At 48.0% G+C, this 25,720-nt stretch overlaps 1 protein-coding gene and 1 long non-coding RNA gene across 3 annotated transcripts in view; one reads left to right on the top strand and one right to left on the bottom strand.

Annotated features, from left to right (window-relative positions):
• Nucleotides 1-25,720, bottom strand: part of ITGB3 (integrin subunit beta 3) — a 46,143-nt gene that overhangs the window by 6,427 nt on the left and 13,996 nt on the right. For both annotated transcript variants that reach the window (XM_036899833.2, XM_036899834.2), the window contains exons 3-13: nt 18,280-18,475; nt 17,145-17,397; nt 15,737-15,899; nt 14,959-15,120; nt 13,569-13,664; nt 13,076-13,165; nt 12,226-12,360; nt 10,289-10,718; nt 5,224-5,446; nt 4,206-4,306; nt 2,362-2,481 (exon numbers count right to left, since the gene is read on the bottom strand). In XM_036899833.2, coding sequence (XP_036755728.2) covers nt 2,362-2,481; nt 4,206-4,306; nt 5,224-5,446; nt 10,289-10,718; nt 12,226-12,360; nt 13,076-13,165; nt 13,569-13,664; nt 14,959-15,120; nt 15,737-15,899; nt 17,145-17,397; nt 18,280-18,475 — 1,969 coding nt within the window. The remainder of the gene's footprint in view (nt 1-2,361; nt 2,482-4,205; nt 4,307-5,223; nt 5,447-10,288; nt 10,719-12,225; nt 12,361-13,075; nt 13,166-13,568; nt 13,665-14,958; nt 15,121-15,736; nt 15,900-17,144; nt 17,398-18,279; nt 18,476-25,720) is intronic.
• Nucleotides 18,497-24,714, top strand: LOC118919688 (uncharacterized). The gene is made up of 3 exons (XR_005027606.2): nt 18,497-20,132; nt 20,890-20,993; nt 21,261-24,714. It is a non-coding gene; the product is annotated as an uncharacterized LOC118919688 (long non-coding RNA).

The following is a 25,720-nucleotide window of genomic DNA, read 5'->3' as shown; positions in this document are numbered from 1 at the left end:
TGCATGTGTTGCGGAAAAGAAAGAGAATAATCTCCTGCTGTACTCTGGAGCCCCATATGCTACATTCTACTCAAATCCACCACCCCTGAAAATGGTTGGGAGTCTGGGGTAAGAAGAGAGGGAAAACTTGGAATTCCAGGGCAATGAGATGGGAAATATGGATCTGGGTCTCCCCTCCCAGCGTGAAGCAAGAGGTCCATGGCCATAAGCGTGAGCCCTACCATGGGAGTATTCACACACCCCCAAGCTGCCATTGTCCTTGTTCCCCACAGCTTCAGGCAGTAGATTCCAGGCTCAGCACCCAGCCGAATGATCCAGCAAGGATTGTTGTAGCAAAGAGATGAAGTAATGCTAAACCCAAAAGCAAGACGCACCAGCCTTCTGAAATGAGGAAGGACAAAGGTATGGACAGGGGTGTGTAGACAAATCCATGAAATGTGTTGACACTGGTGAACGGGGAAGTGTGAGGAAGCCATAGCCAGGCAGCCAGCATCTGCTCGCCACAGAGACGCGCTCAGCCTCCTTGTTCTCCCCTCCCCATGTTGGCTTTCTTTTGAGTCCCTAAGTAAAGCTCAAGTGTTGCCCTTTTTTTACCTTCCTTCCCCCTTATAAAGGGTGAGGGCCCTGGCAAAGGCTGATGAACAGGTCCACAGATGGGGGCGCCGTGCCATCCCAATCCACAGAGACAGCAACACCTGGTGACAGATGTAGGAGCTCTCTTCCTGCCACCCCCTCCCTTCTCCAAGTAGCCAAAATTTCCCCTGCAGGTAAACCCACCTGTCTCCTAAGATTAATCAATCCTATTAATTCATTCAAAAACCATTTATTAAGTATCTTCTCTGTAGATGATTGAGCCAAGTTGGGGATATAACACAGATAAGACAGACACCATTCCTGTGTTCATGGAGCTTATGATCTACTGATTAAACAGTAGAGACATGAGTGATTAAACAGCAATTTAATAATAGATGAAGGCCCTTCTAAGGGAAGCAGAGCAGTTTGATGGGAATCAACAGGAGCACCAAACCTCATCGTGAAATGGAGGATGGAGGCGGTCTGAGAAGGTTCTTCAGGGCAAGTGGTGTGTCTAAAGCAGTGGCACTCAAATATTGGGGTGTATGACAATTACCAGCAGTGCTAACAAGGAACCAGAAGCATAGGCTTGTGGAAGGAGGACAGAGCTCAGGACTCTGGAGATTTTAACAGACGAACATACAAAACTTTAACAACCAGTGCCCTAAAGCAGGGACCAACAAACCATGGCCCAGGAACCAAATGCAGCTCACCACCTATTTTCGAAAATACAGCCAGGTCGTTCATTAAACATAGTCCCTGGCTGCTTTCCCGCTACAGTGGCAGAGTTGAATAGTCACAGCAGAAACCATATAGCCCACAAAAACTAAAATATTTAACGTCTGACCCTTTACAGAAAGTTTGCTGGACCCTGGTCTGAAGGAGGATTTGAAGAAATTCCTACAGCTATAAAATGTGTCAGGCAACCAACTGATTCAGCCTCTGCCTTTCAGATGTTGTTCCTTCACTCCCAACGTTCTTGTTTCACCCGCCTCCATACCAAAGCCCTTATCCCTCTGCAGTGTCATTATTGATCTACATGCCTCTCTCCCCCATGGCCTTGTCAGTGCCACATCTGCCTTTTTACTGTTACAGTCCAGCACCGAGCCCACTGTCTGATATACAATAAGTATTAAAAATGTTTTCCAACGATTCATATCTTAATCTATTGTTTAAGAGAAAAGAAGGAGACGAAGGTGACTGGGGAAGCAAGCCAGTGTCCTGTGTTGGATGGGGCAAACCTGCGATGGCCTGTGTAGGATGCGCTGAGCTCCTCCTGCTCCCAGAGGGCCCTGAGAGCAAGCGCTATTGTTTTGGTGTCCAGGGCACCTTGGGTTGGCGCCTCCAGCCCTTCACCATGTCTCATGGTGAACCTGGTAAGGACAGTGCCTTGAACTATCAGGCCTTCCTCTGAGGCAGCAAGCAGCTGCTCTTGGCAACCCTTTAACTTTTAGTAAAGCAAATGCCTTGTGTTGGAAAGTCCTAGATTTTAAATGTCTTTCCTTGCAACATTATCACCTCGAAAAATGCCATGATATATTTTGTTCCTTGATGGGATTCATATCTACTTGCTTCCTCTCCTCACTCACCTTATTTTTCTATCTCTTCTTTCTCTTTACTTTCTAATTTCTTGCTGATACTGCATTTAGATATCCCCCACACCCGGATGATAGGCCCTAACTGATCACTTGTAAGGTGAGGCTTAGCCTGGCTATTCTGTTTAAGAGGGGCGATGGGTGGGAGTTGCTGCCTACAGTGCAGAGCCAGAGGCTCTCCGGGTTCACCCACCTGGTTCTTCTACCACGCAGAGAACGGACTTCCCACTGGAGTCTTCATAGTACTGGAATCTGACGACACAGTCTTCCTCATTCTTATACGTACAATTGACCGCATTCTTGCCAGTGTCCCCTGGGGGAGAGGGGAGAAATAGGAAAATGAAGAACAAGTCAATTTCTGGAAGATGGAGACACCGCCAAAGACCAGCCATGGACTTCTGAGAAAGTATGCAACAGGAAGTGCTGACATTAGGCAAGGTGGCTGCACTTGAGGTGGCTGTCCTACCCGGCAATTGCCTCCAAATATATTTTATCCCTCATAGGCCCTTCCTGGTTCTTATCCTTCCTCTGCAAGGCACATGATATAACATATTACACAATCTGAACCAGCTGGCTCCACCACCTGCCTGCTGTGTGATCTTGGGATCTGCTGTGTGATCTTGGGTAAGTTACTTGACCTCACTGAATCTCCCTTTCTTCATCTATAAAAGGAAAATGATACCTCCATCTCACAAAGCAGGGAGAGAACTAAATGGTGCAAAGGAAACAGTACCTAACACAGAGTGGGTGTTCTCTCCCCTCTCTTTCTTTTCTCTCTTTGCTCAAAGATTCTCAATGGTTTGTTTACTCAGCTCTTAGATTTCTGCATCTGAGCCAGTGTTCCTCTCTAGAGTCAGGGCCTTCCTCTCTTCTTTTACTATGATCATTTTTTGTAGATCTCATCCTTTCTAATTCTAAAACCTGTTATTCTGACTGGAAAACTATGGATTACCCTCCTACACTGATGAAATCTGATGAATAAAACGGACTCACAGTGAGATTAAGCAAATATCCTAAGGTCACACAGGAAATAAGTGATGGAGCAGGTCTAGACGGTGAGTCCCAAAGCATATCCTACAGACTTGAACCCAATAAACCTTCAGGAAACGGTGGTACTGGAGTACAGTGGAAAGAGTAAGGATTTCCTTACTTATTGCTAATTTGCTTTAGCAAGTTATTTAACTTTCCTGAGATTCAATTTCCTCATCTGCAAAATGAAGGTAACAATAATACTATAGTTCTACTTCACTAGGTTGTTGGGAAAAGAATAAGATAATGTGTATGAAAAGATACTTTCATTACTTACAAAGTTCTGTACAAATATGCCTTCCTTTTTATGATTATCATGGCATGAGGAGGGGGATGGGGAGAAATACTTATCAACTAACTCATAATACCCTTCTGAGCTAGATAATAAAAACACCTCACATCTCTGCAGCCTGTCTCCCCCAAGCTAGTCATAGCAAACCCAGTCTCCTCCAGAAGACCACTGTATTTCTGTCTATCTTATTCTAGGAGGGGCCCCAGAGAGCCAAAAGGGATTCAGGATAATGGTTTTGATTACAGACCCCTAAGGGTGAATGAAGCTTTCCCTCCAAACCAGTAAAGCTGATTCCTGGGCATTGCTTAATACTCTCAGTTAAGTAAACTTAGTAAATGCTTACTAGCCTACTAAGCACAGACTGTCATGGGCAACTGCTTCCCCATTCTGTGCCTCAGTTTCTCCATCTGTAAAATGGGGTGCATTATCTTGCTTTCCTTGTGAAGTTAGGGTTACCTGATTTGAAAGTAACTTGCGGGATCTTGCTGAGTCTGTGGGCTCTGGGAAGCAGAAGTGGGAGGGACTGCAGAACAAATGAGTAGAGGGGCAGGAGGGCTCTCTTATTAAGTGCCTCCTGGGCGTTGGGCCTGCACAACATGTCTCTGAGGTAAGAATTACCCTTCCTTTTTTTAGAAATGAGAGAGGGATGGCTTCTGGAATTAAACCGGAAAAACTTAGAAGCTGGGTGTGTGCAACACTAAGACATGCTGACTTACTGAGTTCCTTCACAGACTCAATCTCATCACGACAGTAACGGTTGCAGGTATTTTCCTTGAAGAGGGCTCCCCGGTCAAACTTCTTACACTCCACACACTCCCTAAAGGAGAGAGGACACAGGGATTCAGGCAAGGGAGATGCACCACTGTTTCAGTCCAGCTCTGACCTCCCTGTACCCAGGAAGCTGCTCCACCACAGATGAACCAAAGGAAGCGTCTGTAAGGCAATTCTGGCGGCGCAGATAGTCGGGTCTGGAGGGCATGGGTGGGAGTGCCCTCCCCACCTATATAGGAAGGGGCTGGCAGGTAGAGGCCCCCATGTAACCTCTTTAAACTTCTTCATATCCCATCCAAGACTGTGAGGGGAGGGTGAATCCTTAGAGTCAGACCCTGTCATGTAATTTGGGGGCCCAGGGCAAAATGTTCTATTGGGTCTATTGTTCAAAAATTACTGAGAATTTCAAGATAGTAAAATCGTTAAACAAGTGTGGGGCCTCTGTGCAGGGCCCTGTGCATATGCACGGGTTGCGTGCCTGTGGATCCGGCCCTGCTTACTGTGGTAAGTGAAGTGACCGTGCGACGGGCTTGGGCTGAGGGGCTTCCTCTGACCCCCATGGAGTGAAGCTTGTATTAGTGAAATTTTATTTCATATAGTGTCCTTCACAACTTCACCTCTACATCGCCCGCAGAATCAGATCAGTACTGAACATTCCCCCAGAGCTGTCCAGTTTAGCCTTCCTCTGACCCTGGGATTCAGGATCTCACCCTAGAGGAGGGACTTCTCCAGCAGGAGTCTGACTTACTGCTGTGGCCCTGTAACAGCTGGCTCTGCCTCCAGCTTTCCTCCAAGCGTTCCAGGGAAAGAGGAAAGCTGACCATTTGCCTGACACAGACTCTTCTCCAAAAAGGTTTGATGTGTGAGAGGCAGAACCTGGAGAGTTTGGGATTCTAATCTGGGAGACCCTCTCCCCAATCCCAGACACCCAACTCTCCCCAGCTCACTTCTCTGCCCACTCACTTCTTAAAGGTGCAGGCGTCAGGGCAGGTGGGACACTTCTCACAGGTGTCCCCGTAGGAGCCTGGCTGGGTGCAGACACAGATGCCACATTCACAGTTGCCACGGCCGCTGCACAGCAGCCCGTTGCTGGACATGCAGGTGTCCGTGCGCGTGGTACAGTTGCAGTAGTAGCCGGTCCAGTCGGAATCACACAGGCAGTCCCCACAGCTGCACTGGCCGTGGCCTGGAAGCACACAGCCCCAGGGGCAGACAGCTGGTGAGGGCCCCACCCTGAGGCAGCAGCTCAGCCGGCTTTCCAGCTTCACCTCTCAGCCCCCTCCTCCCACCACCACCCATCAGCCACCATCCAGTGACGGCTACGAGCATGATCAGCAGGACTGGTCACCACCTTCCATGCCAGCCTTCTATCCTCATGCTTCTATTCACGCTGTAACCACTGCCTCGGTACCCTTTTGTCCTATGACTACTACAAAACTCTCACAGGTGAGTAGGGGCTTCCTGTGGCCTCAGCTCGAAGGTTCCTTCCTCTCTGTAACTTTTTCTGATCTCCCCAGGCCAAATCAACTGTCTGCCCCTGTGCTCTCCCAGCGTGTACAAATGTCTCTATTTCAACCCTCATGTTCAACCCATCTGCTTGCCTATCTAGTTTCTCTTTCTAGATTGTGAGCTTCTTAATGGGGGAATCACATATCATAATTAACTTTTCCATCACTAGTGATTAGCATAACATCTTAATGTTTGCTTATATCCATTCATTCAACAAATATTTCTTGAGTTCATACCACATGGTGGGCACTGGAGAACCAGCAGTGAACAAGACAGGCAAGGTTCCTCGTATCATGGAGCTTAAATCCTAGTTAAATTCCTGGCATGCACACATACATTAACCACCAGCATGTGCCCTGTGTTGTATTATCATAGAATTACATAAAGCCACCAGCCCAGGTAGGAAAGACGTATTCACTTTACTTCATGAGTATAGGAACGCAAGAGTAAGACTGGGGTGGGGGTTAGACTGTTTACAGTCTCAATGCTATAAACCCCTATTATTCACTTAACAGGGCTGTAAAACATGGCTTCTAACTCCTCAGAAAGGTGACTCATTCTCCAGGACTCTGAATCAGGAAGAAGAGGATGAATAATAAGAATCTGATTGTTAATCAGAGGAAAGGCAGGGAGCAAGGGGAAATAACCCAAAGTCTGAAAACCATGCTACTGTGTGAGCAGACGGTCTTTAAGATGATAGAGGAGAAGGAGGCAGGCACATGACAAGGCTCCAACTGCAGCAAGCAGGCACCCACTGCTCCCCAGTGGCCTCCGTGGGCCTGACCGGTGGCTCCTGGTCATGATGGGCCCATACATACAGCAGTGACCCCAGTACCATTCTCTAGTGAGTGCGTGGTATTCAAGGCTCAGACACACCTTCTCTGGCTCAAGAGAAATGTCTATTTCCCAGGAAGGATGGGACACTTCACATCTGCCCCAGCTGCCAAGTGTATCTGAAGAGTAACAATACTGGGCTGGCAGAAAGTGGAGACAGGAAAGACAGCGTTTTGAGGGTAAGCTCCCTAGAAGTATGGCTTGTGGCATGGGTTCTTGTTCAGGTAACTTACTGGGGAAGTGGAAGGGCCTGGGGGAGGCAGGACAGGGCAGGAGGCAAAAGCCGGCAGGAATGTAGTCTCGGCAGAGACTCCCTGGAGCCTGACCCCACGGTGGGCTCCAGGGCATGAATGGCACTGCAGACCTAGCCCCACCCTGGGGTCTTTTGTAGGCCCTTGTCCAGAAGTCACTGACCAAAGTCTGAGGGCAGGACAGCTCCTGTGAGCTGAACGTAATTCTCCAGAGAAGGGGCAGATGTAAGCCACTATCAGCAGCCCTAACAGCAGCTGGGGGATGGTTATGCTGGCCAGTAGAGCGGGACCCCACAGGGTCCACTATCCCCAGCTTTTTGCCACAGCTCCCGGACAGGGAAAGGCCGGCACCACAGAGGCCTGATCTTCCTCAGAAACCCTTGTCCCATAGTGTTTCCTTTGTGAGCCCAAACAAAGTGATCTTTGAGAAGACAGTCTGCCAGGCCAGCCAGGGAGGGAGGCTGGGAGGACAGAGGCAGGCTAAGCCCTGGCAGGTCAGCCCTTAAAAGGAAGCCACAGTGTGGTAATGTCACAGGACTGGCACCCCTCCAGCAAAAGGCTGGCTGAGCCTGGGTTCATAGGAGAGTTAGGGGAGCGGCGTGAGACAGGAAGAGAAAGTGTAAGAAAGAGGAGGAGGCAGGGAAGAGGGCAGCAAGGGGTGGGGGCGGGGGAGGAGGAGAGGAAAGAGAAGAATATGTATTTCAGGTCAGAGAGAATGCAGCCACTCTCCCTATATAGCTTGGCCTCCTGGGCTGATGCATCACTCTGCTCCTCTCCTGGGTGAGCCAGCCCTTCCTCTGACATCCCCCCTCCTCCATGAAGCCACCCTGGCCTCCCCCATCCATAGTTAAGTCTCTCTCCAGTGGACTCTTATAACACTCCCTGGGGATGGATACCTTACTTCCGGGGTCTGGCAGGTTCTGCCCCATGTTGTGAATTATCCTCAGGTAAGTTAATGAAGGATAAAACTGTCTTGTTCATGCCTCTCTACACCACAACACTAAGACACAGAGCCTGGTGTGTGGACTGCCTCATCAGTCTTGTTCATGGATGTCGCAGATGAAAGAATCCCTTGAGAACAGGGCACACTCTCTAATGGTGGAGGTGGGGATGCTGGCAATGAGGCACGCCTCTGGCAGGGAGGAAGGAGGGGGAAGCCAGGGGCTAAGGAAATGGCCAATCATGGTGCTCCTGCCTCCCGAGCGCCAGGTGTAGCAAAGAACAGACCACAGACCAGCAGCTCTGGAGAGAGACAACGGCCAGCTGGGCTCCAAGCTCTGAGAGGTCGGGAATCCCGCATGACCCCAGTTCACCCACATGGACCGCGTGCCTGGCACAGAGCAGGTCTTCAGTGAGTGTGTGTCCCTGAGAACCTGTCACTGGAGAACATATAAATGATGGCACCACACAATCCAGACCTGAGGGCTGTGGGCACCCAACACCCTGGCAGGAAGTGGTGGGGGCAGCCTGAGAGGCCACAGTGGCTGCGTGGGTTCCCCGGTGGATTAGACTGCAGCCCACTGAGGGCGAGCTGTTCTTGCACCAGTGCGCAGCGGGAACCGGGGCTGCTGACCCAGGCAACTTCGTTTTGTGACTTCAGTGGGGCCAGCAGCCAAAGGAAACACACTGTGGCTGGAATCCCTCCCACACCGCTTCACACCAGAGCAAGAACAACCAGGCCATGGGGGAGCAGTGGGCCTCGGTCCTTAGTGTCCCCAGTAGGCTATCTGTAGGCCTCTCCTAGGGCAACCTTGCCCCCCCAGCCCCCCTTGTGCCCATAGGTCTCCCACATCAAACTTACTTGTGCCCTTTGGAAATTTGAACATGATGCAAATGCTATTAACTTATAAGAAATTCCTGCTTCACCTTCTAAAACTGCTGTTTGTATGTGTACATCTGTGGGTACCTGATCTCTCTTTCCCCTAATCTGTCTGATAATGTTTTTCTCTAAGCTCTCAAATTTTGTTGGTCAGAGTAAAACAAACAATGTTGCACATAATCAAAAGGAGCCATTTTTATGTTATTTGGGAACGCTCTAGAATAACACATTTCTAATGAAAATTTTTAAAGGGTGATGTCAAAGTGAACATCTGGGTGGATCAGCTCACGTGGTCAGAACCCCAATGCAAATGAAGCCAATCTGTATTATGGATTTGATCACTATAGAAGCCAATTATAATAATCTCTGTTCCTGGGTTAATTGGCCATACAATACACCCATAAACCAGTCCCAACCAATTCACAAATGTCTTCAATCTGTCTTTCCCAAGGGGAATTAAGCCACAGTGATGACAGCCCAGCTCAGACCTATCCCCAGGGCCCCAGGAACAATTCAGCCTGCCTGTTTGCCACTGAGAGTACTGTCAGGGTCTGCACACAAAGACTACATCAACATTAGCTCAACTTTCCTAGCTGGGGAAGTGGTGTTTGGGGCAATGAAAAAACCTACTTGAGATTATTAGTGGGTCTCAAGATTTTGCTGAATTTCGTAATGAGAAAGACCAACTCAGTATCTTGGCAGGTAGAAGGACTCAAAATCCTAATCCCCAGTCTGAAGGCTGGGACTCTGTGCCCATGCTCCCCTCTGTAAATCTGTGCTGTCCAACGTGGCAGTCACAGGCCACACGTGCCTCCTGAGCAACAGAGGAACCACATTTTTTATTTTAAATGTAATTAATTTAATTTAAATGTATTTAAATGTTAATTGAATTTAATTAATTTAAATTTAAGTAGCCACAAGTGAAGTGGCAACCATATTGGTCACCTCAGATCTAGAATCCAAAAATAGTGTACCAACAGTGATAACAAAATAATGCCAACGTTTAATAACAGCTTACTGTTTTCCGGTCATCGTTCCAAGTATATTAATCCATTAAATGTGCTCCAATGTCTTGCATATATGCTACTATTTTCCAAGTCTTTTGTGATAAAAGATAAGTTCAAGTAAAGTACTTATTACTAATTTTACTATATATTCTGAAATCATGTATTTTCCAAATCTGTAACTATTAAAAATTTAATTACCATCAGTGAGTGACTTTTCTTTTTACCTTAGAAAGGGGTTGGTCCATATCCTCGAAAATCATAGGAATCAGTAACTTAAAATATTACAGAAGGTCAGGTGAAAGAAAAGAAAATGACTGTCTTCATATTCAAGTTTCCCCCTCCTTCCTACACTATTCTAGGAGAGAAGCCCCAGTGAGCAGAAGCTCATTTCTGCTTCCTTGTACCCCACAAGCAAGGACACAAGGAGCCAAGAGGAATTAAAACAGACCCTTGTTCCTGTTTCCTGCCGTTGGAGCAGAACGCCATCTACTCAGCTCCGCCCTCTGGGCCCTCTGGCGCCCACCTGAAGCCCTGGCCTGTTTCCAGGGGTCAGTGATGCGTGAGTGTGTAGTTGGGGATGGGGTGGAAGGGGTGTGCAGTTCACTCACCTGAGCACATCTCCCCCTTGTATCTGACACAGGAGAAGTCGTCACACTCACAGTACTTGCCCGTGATCTTGCCAAAGTCACTGGTGTGGCAGATGCACTGGCCACAGAGGCACTCGCCCCGCTGGCTGCAGATGGGCTGGCCATCCCGGGGGCTGCACTCGTCCTGCTGGGAGGGGCGGTAGTCCTCCTCCGAGCACTCGCACTGGGACCCCAGCCAGCCGGGTGCGCAGCGGCACACCCCACACTCAAACGTCCCGTTGCCGTTGTTGCAGTGGTGGCTGTACGGCTGGGCCTGGGCCTGGCAGGCACAGTCGCAGTCGAACGTGACCTGGACAGTAAGGCTGTCTTTGAAGCCCACGGGCTTGATGGTGAAGGACTTCTCCTTCTCCTGGGGGCAGCCGCGCACCTTGGCCTCAATGCTGAAGCTCACCTGGATGGAAAGTAAGATCACAGTCATACACAGGTGGACTCTGTTACTCTCCAGCCCTGGGGGAAAGAAGCCGTTTCCTTCCCTGCCCATGAATATCCACACTGGATGTCTCATCCTCAGCCGTCCCATTACCAAGGCCTGCGAATTGAAAATAAGAGCCCAGGGCTAGTTGTGCAGTTGTGACATACCTAGCCGGGTGCAGAGACATGATTTACAGTCATGACATAGGTTGTTGTTTATGTGGGTGTGGGGAAGTTGGGGTTCCTATGGCCAGGATCCTCACTGAACTTAAACCACTTGATGATGTAACTGGCCTGTGGCTAGGCTACCGCTTCCACACCCGTAGGCAATAAACTGTTATTGCGCTATATAGAGAGCTCGGCCCAATGCTCTGGGCGGAGGCAGAGATACTAGTGCTCGACCTACCGCCGGAAGAACAGGCTGGGTAATAAACCCTTTCACCCCAAAGAAACGTTCTACTGTCATTTCTTTGGTCACATTGAATCCATAGAGAACTTGCCCGGGGCTGAAACGCATTAGCAAGACAGTGGGTTTTTTTATTCCACGTATGAAATAAACTATCTCTAGCAGAACAGAACCTGTGATCTGGTGAACACCCTGCTCTGGAAAATGAAGCTTGCTGGACCGACCACATAATATCAGCAAGGCACATGGGCACCCTTTGTGTCACAAAATGCCACATAGTGGCCGACCACAGGCTCAGGAGCTACTGTTCAATTTCCATGTAACATTTCATCACTTATGCAATCAAACTTGTGCAAATCAAATCCAGGCCAATATTTCTCACATGGGGAATATGTACATGGGCCTAGACTATAGATAGGCAGACGGAAGGATGGATGGATGGATGGATGGACAGAGACAGATATGATATGGATATATACACATATATAGATGCATCTATAGATAGAGATACTCCCCTCTTTTCCTCCCTCCCCAGGCCCCTCGGCCCTTAGGCAGAAGCATAGGAGAACCAGCCACTAAGGAAGGAAGGCCCTGGAAGGACTGGAGGGGTAAAATGAACACTGGCATTCTAAAATTCTGTGAGAGGGTAGGTATTCTTGCCTATTCTGTTTGCTGTCGAATCTTTAGTAACTAGACAAGTGCCTGGCACAAAGTTAATGCTCAATAAATATTTATAGATGACACTGCCATTTGACATTGTGGAGGAAAGAAGACATTATCTTGGGGAAAGTTGGAGACTGGTTAGGGGCCAAAGGTAAGAAATATTTTCTTTGCAATCGACACTAACAAACTGAGGCAACCTCAATACAAGATTTTTAAAATCCTGATGCTGAAGTTCACTTAACAGATAGAGAAGGTTTAGGCAACAGAAGTCTCAGAGGAAAAGCTTGGCGGCTCCGTTACATCTAACTTCAGGAAGAAGGTACAGGCAGGGAGTGTGTGGGGTGCCCAGAGACGCTCCAGGGCACATGCCAGGCTCAGAATTGCAGCTTCAGCCCCTGCCCTGCCCAGCCCACCTCACCGTGTCTCCGATCTTGAGTCCTACACAAGACTTGAGACCTGGGATGACCTCGTTGTTGAGACAGGTGGCATTGAAGGATAGAGACAATTCCTCAGGGAGGTCACGCACTTCCAGCTCCACTTGAGAGCGGATTTTCTGAGCAGGAAAGGGCAAAAGAAGGTATGGAAATGGGCTGAGAGGAAATGGGTGGGAGCCAATTCCTTCTCAAGCCAAGTCTACCAGGTGGCCATGGACTCAGCCCGCCAGATGCTCAGGTTTGCCTGGAAGCTGCCAGAGGAGAACACTCCCAGGAGCCTGTTTCCCACTGTATTTCCTGCTTGGGACCTGCTCCCTCACTCCGTCCCCACTTATGTCTAGGTGACTCTGGGTAAAATCTAAGCCAGCTACACCCTCCTGCAGGCCCCATGGATGTGCACCAGGTAGGCTGATACTGGTCACCTTGGGTAGGAGCCCTTTCTACCTAATTTTTAATCAACACCCCCTTGCCTGGGGCTCAGTTCCCTCTTTTCTGTATCATTGGAGCCCACCTCTCCCTCATCCTGTCCCCCACACACCAATTTCAGGGCTCTGCTCCTTCCTTATCAACATCCCCGTCCTCTCTCCCCTTCCACCTGCTCTAAGCTCTTCACCCGTTGTTCCTACGCTCCCTGGCATTCCTCTTGGAGCCATTACTTCCTCAGAAGGCTGCACTCCTCCCAGCACTGGCCATCACCTGACCTCTGGAAGAACAAAAGGAAGGCAGTGAAGGCTGCATGGTAGCCTAGCAGCTAGGACCCCCCAGCCTAAACTCTACTGGGTAATATCAAGTGAGGGGGACTCTTAGCAGGCTCTTCAGACACAAAGCACTTACCCCATAAGCATCGACAATGAGCTGGAGGACATTACTGGAATCAGTAGACAGAACCCCCACTGTGGTCCCTGGGATAAGCTCACTGTAGTTCTAGAAAGGAAGACAAAGATTTCCATGGCTGACTGAATGTAGCTGATGGTCTCCAAAAGCCCTCCCCAAATCAGACTGAGGGTCTTGAAGTGAAGATTGAGGGAAGAATGGGATAGTCTATTTGTTAGGGAAAAATCTAGCAGCTTTTCGGCCCTGAGAAAAATTATAGAGAACTTCTGTTACCCCTTATCCCACGAAATTACTTCCCACCACCCCTGAAAACATCAGCACACCCATCCTGCTAGATCAAGACTGGAGCAGAGAGGGCACAGAAAGGAATCACCATCCTGGGAAGAGGTTGGAGGAGGGTCTTCCCTGGTTCAGGACCATGACCTGTGCCAGCACGGACCGTTCCCCTGAGCAGACCCACACCCACTCTAAGAAACCCCAAAGGCATAGTCACCTGGTAGAGTCTGACTACATTTTCAGTCACTGCAAAAATCAAATTGATGTTTTTCTGGGATAGCTTCTCAGTCATCAGCCCTAGGGATGGATAATCCTATAAAAAGGGGGCATGTGGCAGTTAGTTAAGAGGTTTATTCACATACATTCCTGGATTCTAAGCCTTAGAACTTGGCTGATTTGAGCCGTGGTCTGGATAGTGGTGCTTAAACCTTTTTATTCTATGATCAACGTGAGGAAAGGGGCTAAGCAGTAGCACAAACCCAGCTGTGAACTCCAGGGATAGTTAGAGAGGTACAGGCTGGTGATGTCAAAACAAGCACTTCTTTCTTCCTATTAGAATTCGATGCATTCCTACCAGGGAGAACCTCCCACGAGCCAGGTACTGTTAAGCTCTGTTGTTTTGAAGCTCCTTCCTGTTTTGCAGCTTTGGACAGGTTTCGCAGTCCCTCGCCGTGTGGTCTCAGCTTTCCTTTCCAATCACCATTCTCCCCTCCCCCTCTTCCACTTACCGCTGAGGCCCATCCCTTCCTCCCACATGGAGTGGTCTTCTTTTTGGTAATCCTCTTCTTTCCTTAGGACCCAGCTCAGGCCCCACCTTCTCCGGGTGGCCTTTCTTGACCATCCCAGCTCATGATGAGCTTAGGCTCCTGCCTTTACACAGGTGTGCCGTTAAGCCACCTAGACAAGGTAGTCGCTATTATTGTCTTTAAGATGAAGAGTTCACACCTCCCCCAAATACCAGATTAACAGCATTCTGAGGATCTGTACATGTCTTTTATGGCTTATAGCAATTTCTCCTGTTAATTTAAACCCCTTTCCTCTCATTTGACCTTCTCCAGCCATAGAAAACAACTTAAGAGAAGTCTTCTCATGCCTTATGTCTAAGTCATCCTTTGGCTTTCTTTCTTTCAGGCTAAGTGACTCTGAGCCCTTTAACCTTTCCTTACAGAGCTCATGGACTGGCTCTCCATGTGTCCAGTGATCTTTGCCTCGTTTCCCTCTGTCCTCTTCCAACAACCACAAGTGAGCATGGTATTCCAAGAAGGGGCTAATCTGTGCACAGTAGATAGGAAGGCCTGCCTTCCAGCTTTCCAAAAGGCACTGTGAAAGTCCTTTGGTCCGTTCTGGGGGCCATGCTGCTGGGGCTGGGACTGGAGGTGGCGGGGGTAGTGGTAACGCTGACCTCAGCCAGGGCCATTTCTCATGCTCGTGCGGGGTGTACCATGGATGAGGGTGTCCAGTTGGTGGGGGCTGAAGGCAGGCTGAAACAAGCCCTGCGCCCTGCCCCGAGGAAGGGCTGCCACCTTCATATTCGCAAAAAGACTCTGCCTGGGTCAGAGGATCCCTAGCTGCAGTAAACAGGGACCCAGTGGTACCAAGAATCTCACCATGGTAGTAGAGGCGGAGTAATGGTTGTCACTGCCAACATGACACTGCCCATCATTGGGCTGGACAATGCCTGCCAGCCTTCCATCCAGTGCTATATGGGTCTTGGCATCAGTGGTAAACACCAGCAAGTGGGAAGCATCATTCCTCCAGCCAATCTTCTCCTGTTTAAAAAAAAAAAAAAGGCAAAAGACAGAAAGCAACTTTAGCCACGTCATTGGTTGAAAACAGAGACTCAAGGACCTCCTTGCCTGAAGGACTGAGCAGGTCGTCTTGGAGAAGGGCCTCAGTCCCGGTCCTTGGAACACAAACTGGAGCTTTCCAACTCAGGGGTTCCTGCTATCTAGGAAAACAGTCTCAGAGCTGATTAGTTCAAGAGGCTCAAAGACACCTACCTCAACTCCAAATGTAATTTTTCCAATGATACTCACATGGCCCATCTAGAAACCCACCTACATCCTCAGAGCCGGGCTGGGCTAGAAGAAATAACATCTGAACATCTGCCCACTTTGTTGAAGTTAAGTTAACCCAGCCTTGACTCTGATACACTTCCAAAGAAGGTAGGAAAATGCTCTCCCCAGGAAACATCTGGAACTGCCAAGATTCAAAGAAATATCAGCTCTGGCCAGGGATACAAGCAGAGGTTACATTTCAGGAGGGACTTATTGCTCTGACTTTCTGAAGCTCTGCTTAGTTCCTATGTCTTATTTCACACAGAAATCCCCACAGGCGAGCCACCCCCTTCTCCATTTTGATCCGCATCAGCCACCCCAAACTCACATCACACACTGTGGCCTGCATGATGGCATCAAAGCCACCCTCTGGGGCATCTCGGTTCCGTGACACACTCTGCTTCTTCACCTCCTCATTGAAGCGGGTCACCTGGTCCGTTAGCGTCAGCACATGTTTGTAGCCAAACATGGGCAAACAGGTGGTCTTCATACTGGGGAGGGAGGGAGATAATTTAAACAAATACCCTGATGGAGAGCAGGAGGAAATGAGAGAGGGATGAATATGGCCAGTGGTATGCCCAGCCAGTTCCATGTAACCACAGTTACCCAGGCAGTTCAGACTCCAAACCCCTCAAATTACCTGAGGCATCACCTGACCTCCCCTCCCGCCAGCCTGAAGGGTATAGAGTGAGCTGTGGAAACAGACTGCCGGGGTTCAAGTCTCAGCTCCCCCACTTACTAGTCACAGGACCCTAGGCAAACTTCTCTGTAACAAACCTATAAAAATGCGGCATGACAGCACATATCTTATAAGAACTGTTGTGAAGCTTTAGTGAGTTAATATATGTAAAACACTTTGATCAGAGTGAGGCTGTAATTATTGTTGTTATCATCTTATACTGAACACATCTCTAAAGTAACTTTAACACAATAAAGCAAAAGTTCATCAATAATTTTATGTCCCTGGACCATCAACATATTGATACTTTTGTGCCAGACAGGAGCATTTCTGTCCCCAGCCCAGTGGTTTGTTTCATGGGTGGCTGACATATTTACTGGGGAACCTATGAACGCAGACAGAAGGTTTGAAAAGCATATCATATAACTTTAAAAGTGAAAAAGTAAACTCATACATTGTCAGGTTCAGTAAGCATCATTAAAAATATTATAACCAGTGAATTTGCATAGTCCCCACCAACTAAATAAACAAGCCACTCAGGTATAAGCCAAAGTGTCAACAGAGCACACTTATCAACCTACAGACTATTAGAGGGCTCAATAAATATTATGGCCACTTATTTATATTCTTCTAGGACTGAATTCCTTGCATTTTAATCCTGTAGGACTCATACTTTTGAGGAGAAGGAGGACAATGCTGACAATAACAATGGACTTAATCCTTCCGAAATCGTAATTCCTTTATACACTTATCTGCGAATTTAACTCTACATTTGATCTCATTTCACTTCCATTCTCTCTTATCTCCAATTATTTGTACCAAGGACAAGAAGCTGATGAATTTTTTTTCTAGGTCTCCAAACAGCCTCAGATTCTATTGACACAACACTCCAAATCAATTGGCTGGCCCGCTTGCCAGACAGGAAGACCAGCACAGAGCGGAAATTTGTCCAGAAGGCAGCAACAAAGCTACGTTAGAGCTAGAAGTGAAAACCCGGACTTGGACCTGGCTGGGGCAAACAGGAGGGATTCTGCTGGCTTCTAGAGAAGGGACTTACTCATAGCAGGGGTTTTTGACGGCCTCTTGGGGGGAGATGTACATGTATGGTGACACGGGCTTGTCCACAAAAGCCCCAAAGCCAATCCGCAGGTTACTGGTGAGCTCACGCATCTGGGAGGCCAGCTGGGTACCCAGGTTCTGGATGTTCCGCAGATCATCCTTCATGGAGTAAGACAAGTCCATCAAGTAATAGATGTCCACAGGGTAGTCCTCCACCTGCCGGACTTGGACGGAGAAATTCTTCGAGTCATCTGGAAGGCAGAAGGATGTTAGTTTTTCTCCTCTTTTCCCTCTAAAACTTCGTAAGTGGATTTGGGCACAGCTGGGATTAAGCAACTTCTTGATCAAACCAACTTTGAAAGCTCTGCTCCCTTCTCCACTCCCCTTACAATTCTATTCCTCTTCCAGTCTCTGGACCGTCCTATTTCTAACCTCTTCTTTTCCATTCTAAAATCCTCCACCCTCTCTAAATGTCCATCTATCTAACCCTCTGAGTTCCAAGGTCTACCACCCTGAGTCACAGAGGTTTGGGCAGGCACTACATTTCAGTTCCTGTAAAAGGCAGGAACTGTGTCCAAGCTTCTCTGAATCCCTAGCTCCTAACACACACCTTGCATGTAGAAGGAAATTTCTTAAATTCTGGATTTAATTGGAAAACTAAAATTAATGCTTCATAAAGCCTGTCTCTTAGCCTAATACTTCCTCCTTCTGAAGGTCTCTGTCCCCATGCCACTGCCCTAATCTCACATGGAAAGGGGGCTTACAAATTGCTTTCTCATCTTATCTCTCATTTGAGTCTCAACAAAAAGCTATGAGCTAAGTAAAACAGGCGTTAGGAGGGGAGAAGAAACAAACATTTTTTGAGTTCCTCCTCTGGTAGAAGGGTTAAGTAGCTTGCCCAAGGTCAAATAGCTAACACGGGAGAGTCAAGATTTAAACTCAGGACTTCTGACTTCAAGTCCCAACACCTTCCATTTTCTCCCATTCTCCTGCCCACACCTCCCACAACAACCTTCTTCTCCCACCCCTTTCCATTGTGAGCTGCCTCCCCCGTGGCTTCCTGCTTAGACTCCCACCTTGTGCCCCATGCCCATCTGTCTGAGGCCTCTCCCTGTGACGAACCCCATCCCTACCTGGCCGGAGCCGGAGCGCAATCCTCTGGGGACTGACTTGAGTAATCTGGGAGCTGTCTCCAGAGCCCTTGTCGCTGAGGGGCCTGGCCTCCAGGATGCTGGCCTCACTGATGGGGAACTCGATGGACTCCAGGGGACAGTTATCCTTCAGCAAACTCTCCTTCAGGTTACAGCGGGGCGACCCCACAGGCAGGGCCTGTAAGACAGGAGCCCAAGGGGAAGCCCTGTGATTGGAGGGGCCGCGGTGGTTCTCTGCCTCCCACAGGCTCTGTCACCTGCCGGGGGCCTGGAGCTTGTCCAGTGTTTCAGAGCTAAACCAGCACCAATGAACTCATGTTGGCCCTCCTAAAATAACCCCTAGGCCTTTTGTACAGAAGGGGAAAACTGAGGCATCAGAAGGGTTGGGTGAGTGCCTGCTCACAGATTGGTAGCTAGGAAGAGAGTCAGTACAGTAAGATGCCTGTTAGACCATTGTTCTTCAAACCGTGAAATGCAACACACTCGTGAATCTCAAAATCAATGTAGTGGGTCTCAACCATCAATTTATTAAATGAAATGCAATAGAATAGAATAGAAAATATCAATGTGTATAAATAGTAGAAGTAAATGTTTTGTGAAACTGTTTACAGATTGCAGATAATATGTACAACAAATAACGATATACAATGTATTTCTTTCTGCAGGTCAGGATCAAAACAGTTTGGAAGCCACTGTGTTAAGACCCTGGTTAGTGTGTGAGATCCATGATGGCAGGGACTGTTCCCTCCCTACCTGCAGCACCCACCAGGACTTCCCACACAGGTGATGGGGGAAGGAGGCTGGAGAGGCAGCCGAGAGAAGGGGCTGAGTGTACAGGAGCACATTGGCCGAGATGACTCAGCATCATCTCTGACTAGCTCGTTACTGTGGTGAGTCATCCAAACGCTCCACACCTGTTTCCTCACCTGTAACGTGAAGATAATAACAGCCCCACCCTCAGGGATGTTATGCAGGACTAAATAAGAGAATACATGTCAAATACATAGCATGGTGCCTGCCACAGGGTAAGTGCTCAGTAAATGTTAGCAATTATTATGGGATGCTCTATAAATCATTCCTAGATAAATAAATTATGAAAAACAAGCTTGGGCTAATCCCATGATGCCAGGCCACTGACCAGAGCCTGTCCTGTCACTTTAAGTTTCCTCCTCACCCTGTACAAAGGGCAAATTTAGTACTCTTCCCAAAACCCTGGTGTGTATCCCACTGTCCTCTGGTGCTCTGTATGTGTTCATACCTAGGTACTCAGTGGGGGACACAATGTACTGGAAAGAACACTGGAAATCAGGAAACAGGTTCAATTCTAGGTCAGCCACCAACTAGCCATGTGACCTCTGAGAGTCATTTCACTCATTTGAGCCTCAGTTTCCTCACCTGTCCAATTAGGGGGTTAGATGACAAGGGTGCTTTCAGTCCCTTCCTGCTCTGACGTTTGGCAAATTTATCCAGTGTTGTGTGGGCATAGCCCATGAGGCTTCGTGCCAGGCTGCAGGGACTGGCTGGAAAGCTGGAAAACCCCTCCCTGGACATATTTCATAATATCTAGGCTTTCAAGCCCTCAGGCCCCCACATCCCTGCCCACTCCCTCTCACAACCACTTCCAGAAGTCAGCTGAAAAACCCATACCAATATCCCAGAACAACTAGTGCCAACATTTATTGAGCACTGACAGCATGTCCGCATTGTGACAAAACACTTTACATGGATTATTGTAATCCTCCTGACACGGCTCTATAACGCTGGAACTACTATTGCTTTGTCAGTGAGGAACCTGAAGCTTGGAGGCCTCACAAGTAAGGAACCCGGTCTTAAAGGTAAGAAATCGAAGTAACTCACCCCAAGTTACAGCACTAGAAAGTGACAGAAGTGAGATGCTAACTAGATTGTCTGACTGTAATTATCCTCATAAGATGATAAGTTTATTACATTCTGTAGAGTGAGACCCAAAGTGGGGAACCAAGTGTGTAGAAGCAATGGTCCCAGGAAGAGCCACAGCTGAAAACGCCCCTGCAGGGAACAGGAGGCGAGATGGGGAGGTGTGGGGAGGAGGGAGAACACTGCCTCTCCGGCTCCCTCAGGTGCCTGGTCGCCATAGCTCCAGGAGAAGGGCTGGGCCACAAGGGACCATCGATACTCAAAGGATCAGAACTGTAGCCTGAATGAGGCTCCTGATGCTCGAAGTCTCTCCCTCTCTCCCACCTAGCCCTCTTCTGAGAGGCTGAAGGGCTTCCCCACATGGATGAGAACATGAGCAGTGTTATGGACTGAATGTCTGTATCCCTCCAGAATTCATATGTTAAACCCTACCCAGTGAAGTGGTGGTCTCAAGAGGCGGGGCCTAGGAGGTGATTAGGTCATGGGGTGGAGCCCTCATGAATGGGATTCGTGCCCTTATAAAAGAGGGCCCAGAGAGTTCCCTGGCCCTTCTGCCATGTGAGGACACAATGAGAAGATGGCCATCTGTGACAGAATTTGCTGGTACCTTGATCTTGGACTTCCCAGCCTCCAGAACTATGAGAAACAATTGTTAGTTGTCAAGCCACCTAGTCTATGGTGTTTTTGTTATAGCAGCCTGAATGAACTGTGACAAACAGCATGAGGACCACTTGGCCCAGGCGGAAAGTAGAAAGCTTCTAGAAGCCAGCAGCCTCCTTCTTTGTCTCTCAGCTTCACAGGTATGAAGTAGATCAGTAATGGGACACAGTGCATAAGACTTAATCTTCCTGGCTCAAAAGATTCCAACAGGGACACAATAAATCCTCCAAGTCCGAGAGAGCAAATCCCCTCCCACACCCAGCCCTGGCTGAGGACAGAAGTGCTGTGAGCCCTTGGCTGTTTTGTGCCCAAACTCCTCTTGCTGCCTCTGCCCATCTCTCCACCTTTCCTCCAGGAAGCAGTTTCTTTCTTGCTCAAAACACTCCCTACCATCTCTCTGACTCCAGCTGCCCACAAAGCCCCAAGGAGAAAGCCTTCCAAAAAAGGCAGTGACTTGGATAGAACAAGCCACGGGACAGCGCGGAGGAGCTGATCTTTTCCAGGACTGAGCCGCGTGCTGATGGAGAGAGGCAATGGGTACCGTGAGACTGGTGAGAACAGCAAGCTGTCGTGCATATTCAAGCTGCATCAGCAAAAGGAGAGGATGTTTTAGATGGGGCTTTCCTGACCCCCATTTTCTAACATGACAATGCTTATTAGAAGAAGGTTTGAAGTGCTAAGCCTCGATGACAGTCTTTATGGTTTGTTATGAATTTCCTTAGAAATATAAACACTTAGGAAACAACTGTCTCCCTCCCTCCTTTTGTGGTCACTGACATCAGAGGTCAGGAACATAACAGGCCTGCTGCTCATCCCTGTGCTCCCTGAGAGCCTCGTGGCCCAGCAGGTTACCACGGCAGTGCCCTCACACACTTGGGCAACATGCCCTAAGTTAATAGCCCAGGCTGAGAAGGTAGAAGGAATATCTCCAGGTTATTCAGAGAAAACCGGAAGGAGGGAGGAGGAATATTAAAGTTTCAGTTTCCAGTGAAACCGGATCTTACACAGAAAGGGCAAAAATAACCAAGACCCAGGGAACATTCTGAGCACAGAGGTGGGAGGTTCCAGCCCACGTGCTGTGTGAGCTGAATTCTCTTCCTCTCCTGAGAGAGTGACACATGCTATTAGTCCCATCCTCCATTAATCCCATTTTGGAAGTTGGGAAAGTACAGCAAGAATAACTGTCATTATCTTACCTAACTCACACAGTTGGTCAGGGGATAAAATAAGACCATGAACATGAAATGCTTTCAAAATATAAAAATCTCAATATAAGTCAAATACATTCAAATCTTTCTCATATGATATAAATAAATAAATGCAAATAGAAAGTGACTCTCTCCTTCTATTACTGTTATAACTACTACTATTATTTTATACTCTTTCCTTAAAGGACAAGGGACAATATGCCCTGGTATTTCATTTTCCCCAGAGAGCTACCAAATGCCTCCAATCCAAATAAATTAACATTGTTCTTTTGATTGGCATCTGGTGAGAACAAGATTTCACTTGGACATACAGAGACAGAAGTGTGGAGGGGACAGAAAGGAGAGGAAAAGGATCAGAAAGAAGAGGAAAAGGAAAGCATTTTAATTTGTGGTTCTTAGTATTCATATCCATTGTTTACAGGGGGTGGAACACTTAATATTATACTTTTTTTACAATAACAAGTTGGAGCAAAACACTCAAGATAAACATTCATCCTTCAGATTTAAAAAAGAAAAGAAAAGGCAGCAGAGAGGTAAGAATAAAATTATGTTAGAGACTAAATAGGAATTAACTAGTAGTCTGAAGTCAACATAGAAATGAATGGATAAAGATGTGGAGTGTGTGTGTGTGTGTGTGTGTGTGTGTGTAAATGGAATATTACTCAGCCATAAAAAAGAATGAAACTTTTGCCACTTGTGACAACATGGACAGACCTAGAGGGTATTATACCAAGTGATATAAGTCATAAAAAAAATACCATATGATTTCACTCATGTGGAAACTTAAAAAAGGAACAGAAGTAGACTCATAAATACAGAGAACAAACTGGTGGTTGCCACGGGGGAGTAAATGGGGGTACAGGCAAAATGGGTGAAGGGGATAAAGTGGTACAAATCTCCAATTATAAAATAAATAAGTCACAGAGATGAAAAATACAGCATAGGGAGAATAGTCTATAATTTTGTATTAACTTTGTATGGTGACAGATGGTAACTACACTTACAGTGGGGAGCATTTCATAATGTATATAATTGTTGAATCACTATGTTGTATACCTGAAACCAATATAATATTGTATATCATCTATACTTCAATTTAAAAAAATATATATATATATATACATATAGTGGCCCAAAATTTCCCTGCAGACCCAAACACATTCTTCTTTCATCCTTGGATGTCAGGCTGAGTATGAGATAGTATACCTTCTGAGGTATTAAAGAATTCCTAGTATTTCCCTCTACCTTAGGGTTGCCAAATTCAGCAAATATTTAGGACATACTTATATAAAAATTAATTGCTATTGAATTCAGATTTAACTGGGTGTCCTGTATTTTATCTGGCCAGACCTAGACCTAGAGGGTATTATACCAAGTGATATAAGTCATAAAAAAACTCCACCTCTAGCCACCATGACCCCAATGATCAGCCCCTTTGATTAACAGTATTTACCAAACATGCTATCATAACAACCCATTCTGATGCAATAGGTCCAGGGTCCATCCTGAGAACTTTTATATTTAATAAGCACTCCAAAGGATTCTCACCAGGCAAGTCTGGAAGATACTAGAGTCCAACATATCACCACTGAGGCCAAGACCACAAGTTGAATTTCTACGTGAGGCTGTCCTCTTTGCTAGATTCACAGTCCAGAGACAGCACACCACCCGTATCAGTATCCAACCCCCCAAGAACACACCCTTTGCTGATGGAACAAAACTCTGCACTCATCCATGTTGGCTATGTTTTCCTATTACCAGGCCAAGTGCTTGCTATACACACCCAGGACTGCTGTCCTCTAGCCTCAAGAGAAAGCTGAGCCCAACCAGTTGTTTTTCCAGGCACTGCCACCCCTGCCTGCAACAGTCAAGGTAGGGGAGGCAGAGGGCTCTCCAGGATCAAGTATTCAACAAATTACATACAAAAAGTCTCAGATGGTTCATTTTTGGTTTTTTAAGTCAACTGCCAAGACACTTTCAGCAGCTAAACTTGACCCGTGCAGGGGTAGCCCTGCACCTTCTCCCCTGCCCAACCCTGGACTGCCCCAGGGGACAAAAGTCACCACAGTTGTGCATAATATTCTACAATTGCATCTCTAAAATATAGTCATGGACCTAAGAGCTTATCTGGTCAGGCCTCAGCAGACCGCAGCTACATGGCTTGTCTCTACACAGAGGAAGACGTGTGACAGACACTCCAAGAGTGCATTTTCTCCCCCCACAAACTCCGACTTCTCTGGGCCACAGGTGCCTACATTTTTCTCTTGCTTTAGGTTGAAAAGGATGGAGGAGGAGCGGGGGGCATCCTGGGAGTGGCACCAGGCTTTCCCCCTGGCTTCCGTTCTGCTCCAGCCAGCTTCGGACCTGCCAATCCAATGAGGCCCCCTCTCCATGGCTCTCCCTTCTTCAAAACTCGGTTTCAGAATTGCAGCTCCCTTATAAGAGAAGCTTAATAATATTATGATAGCAAACTGGGAAGGAGGATATGGCAAATGCGAAGGGAGGAGGCCACATCACACTTGAGCGGCCAGCTCAGCCCAGAGGGTGGAGAACCTGTGGGGGTGGAGGGGCGAGGCCCACCCCTCTGCCTCCCCACTCCTAGCCCCAGGGAGTGTTTCATTTGCTAATGAGGTCAGTGGGGCCCAGATGTTGGGCAGCTGCCTTGGCAGGCAGTTCCCGTGTTTAACTGCATCGAGGCCGAAGCAGAGTGTTGGGCTGGTCCCTGCAGTCCTGGCAGTTCTCCTGTCTAGGGATAAACACAGCCTCGCAGCTCCCACACATACACACGCCCCTCCCGCAAGGCTGCCAGGGAGGATGCCTTTTTAGGAAACTCAGCAGATCAGGAAGAGACACTGAGAATGAGGGACTGGGTCAGAGCTATTATAAAACTGCAGAGGACAAAGACATGCTGTCGTGACAGAGGGGGCGCTTCAGGTGGCTGAGATGCGGCCAGGCCAGGAGTTCAGGTGAGCACCTGCTGGAGGCCCGGCGAATGACTCAGCCGCGGCCTCTGTAGTCACTGGAAGCTTTCCAGCCACACTCACCTCCCCCCGCCACCCAAGTCTTGCCAGCTCCAAATTCCCATCCCAGCCGCAAACGCAGCCATCCCCTCAGACACACTCACTCCCCAGGGCCCCAGACACAACAAACCCTTGCCTAGACACAGCTCACCCTTTCCTGTTGCTCCCCCATCCTCAGCAGATGGGCTCAGCAGCTTCCCTCATGGACCCCTAGGAGAGGGAAGGAAGGAGGGAAAGGAGAGAGAGGAGAAGGCAAGGCCGTGGGGCCCGATCAGAGGAAAGAGAGGAGAAGATGCTCTGACTACACATCCCCACTCAAGTCCAAGATTCCTCTTTTATTTATCTTTGAAAACTTCTCAGATGTTTGTAAGCCAGCATCCCCTCTGTACCTATGACCCTCTCCTGCCTTTCCTGCCTCTGTTTTGAAGATATGAGTCTCTGTTCAACCCCAACAAAAAGCAAGCAAAGTGTGGTAAAGGTGGCAATGGCTACAGGGAAACCAGGAGGTCAAACTGGCTAGAGCCAGGGCCACATGGTAGACTCTGACGGCATTCCCAGCAACAGTCTCATGACAGCTCACTTTGGCAGCCGTCAGTGAGAAGGCTTCACCCTAGTTTTGCTCAGAAGGGACAAGGGGCT

Source organism: Manis pentadactyla, chromosome 4, assembly GCF_030020395.1.
Source record: "Manis pentadactyla isolate mManPen7 chromosome 4, mManPen7.hap1, whole genome shotgun sequence".
NCBI lineage: Eukaryota > Metazoa > Chordata > Mammalia > Pholidota > Manidae > Manis > Manis pentadactyla.
The sequence above is the reverse complement of the archived record's forward strand: the minus strand, read 5'-3'. Positions and strand labels throughout refer to the sequence as shown.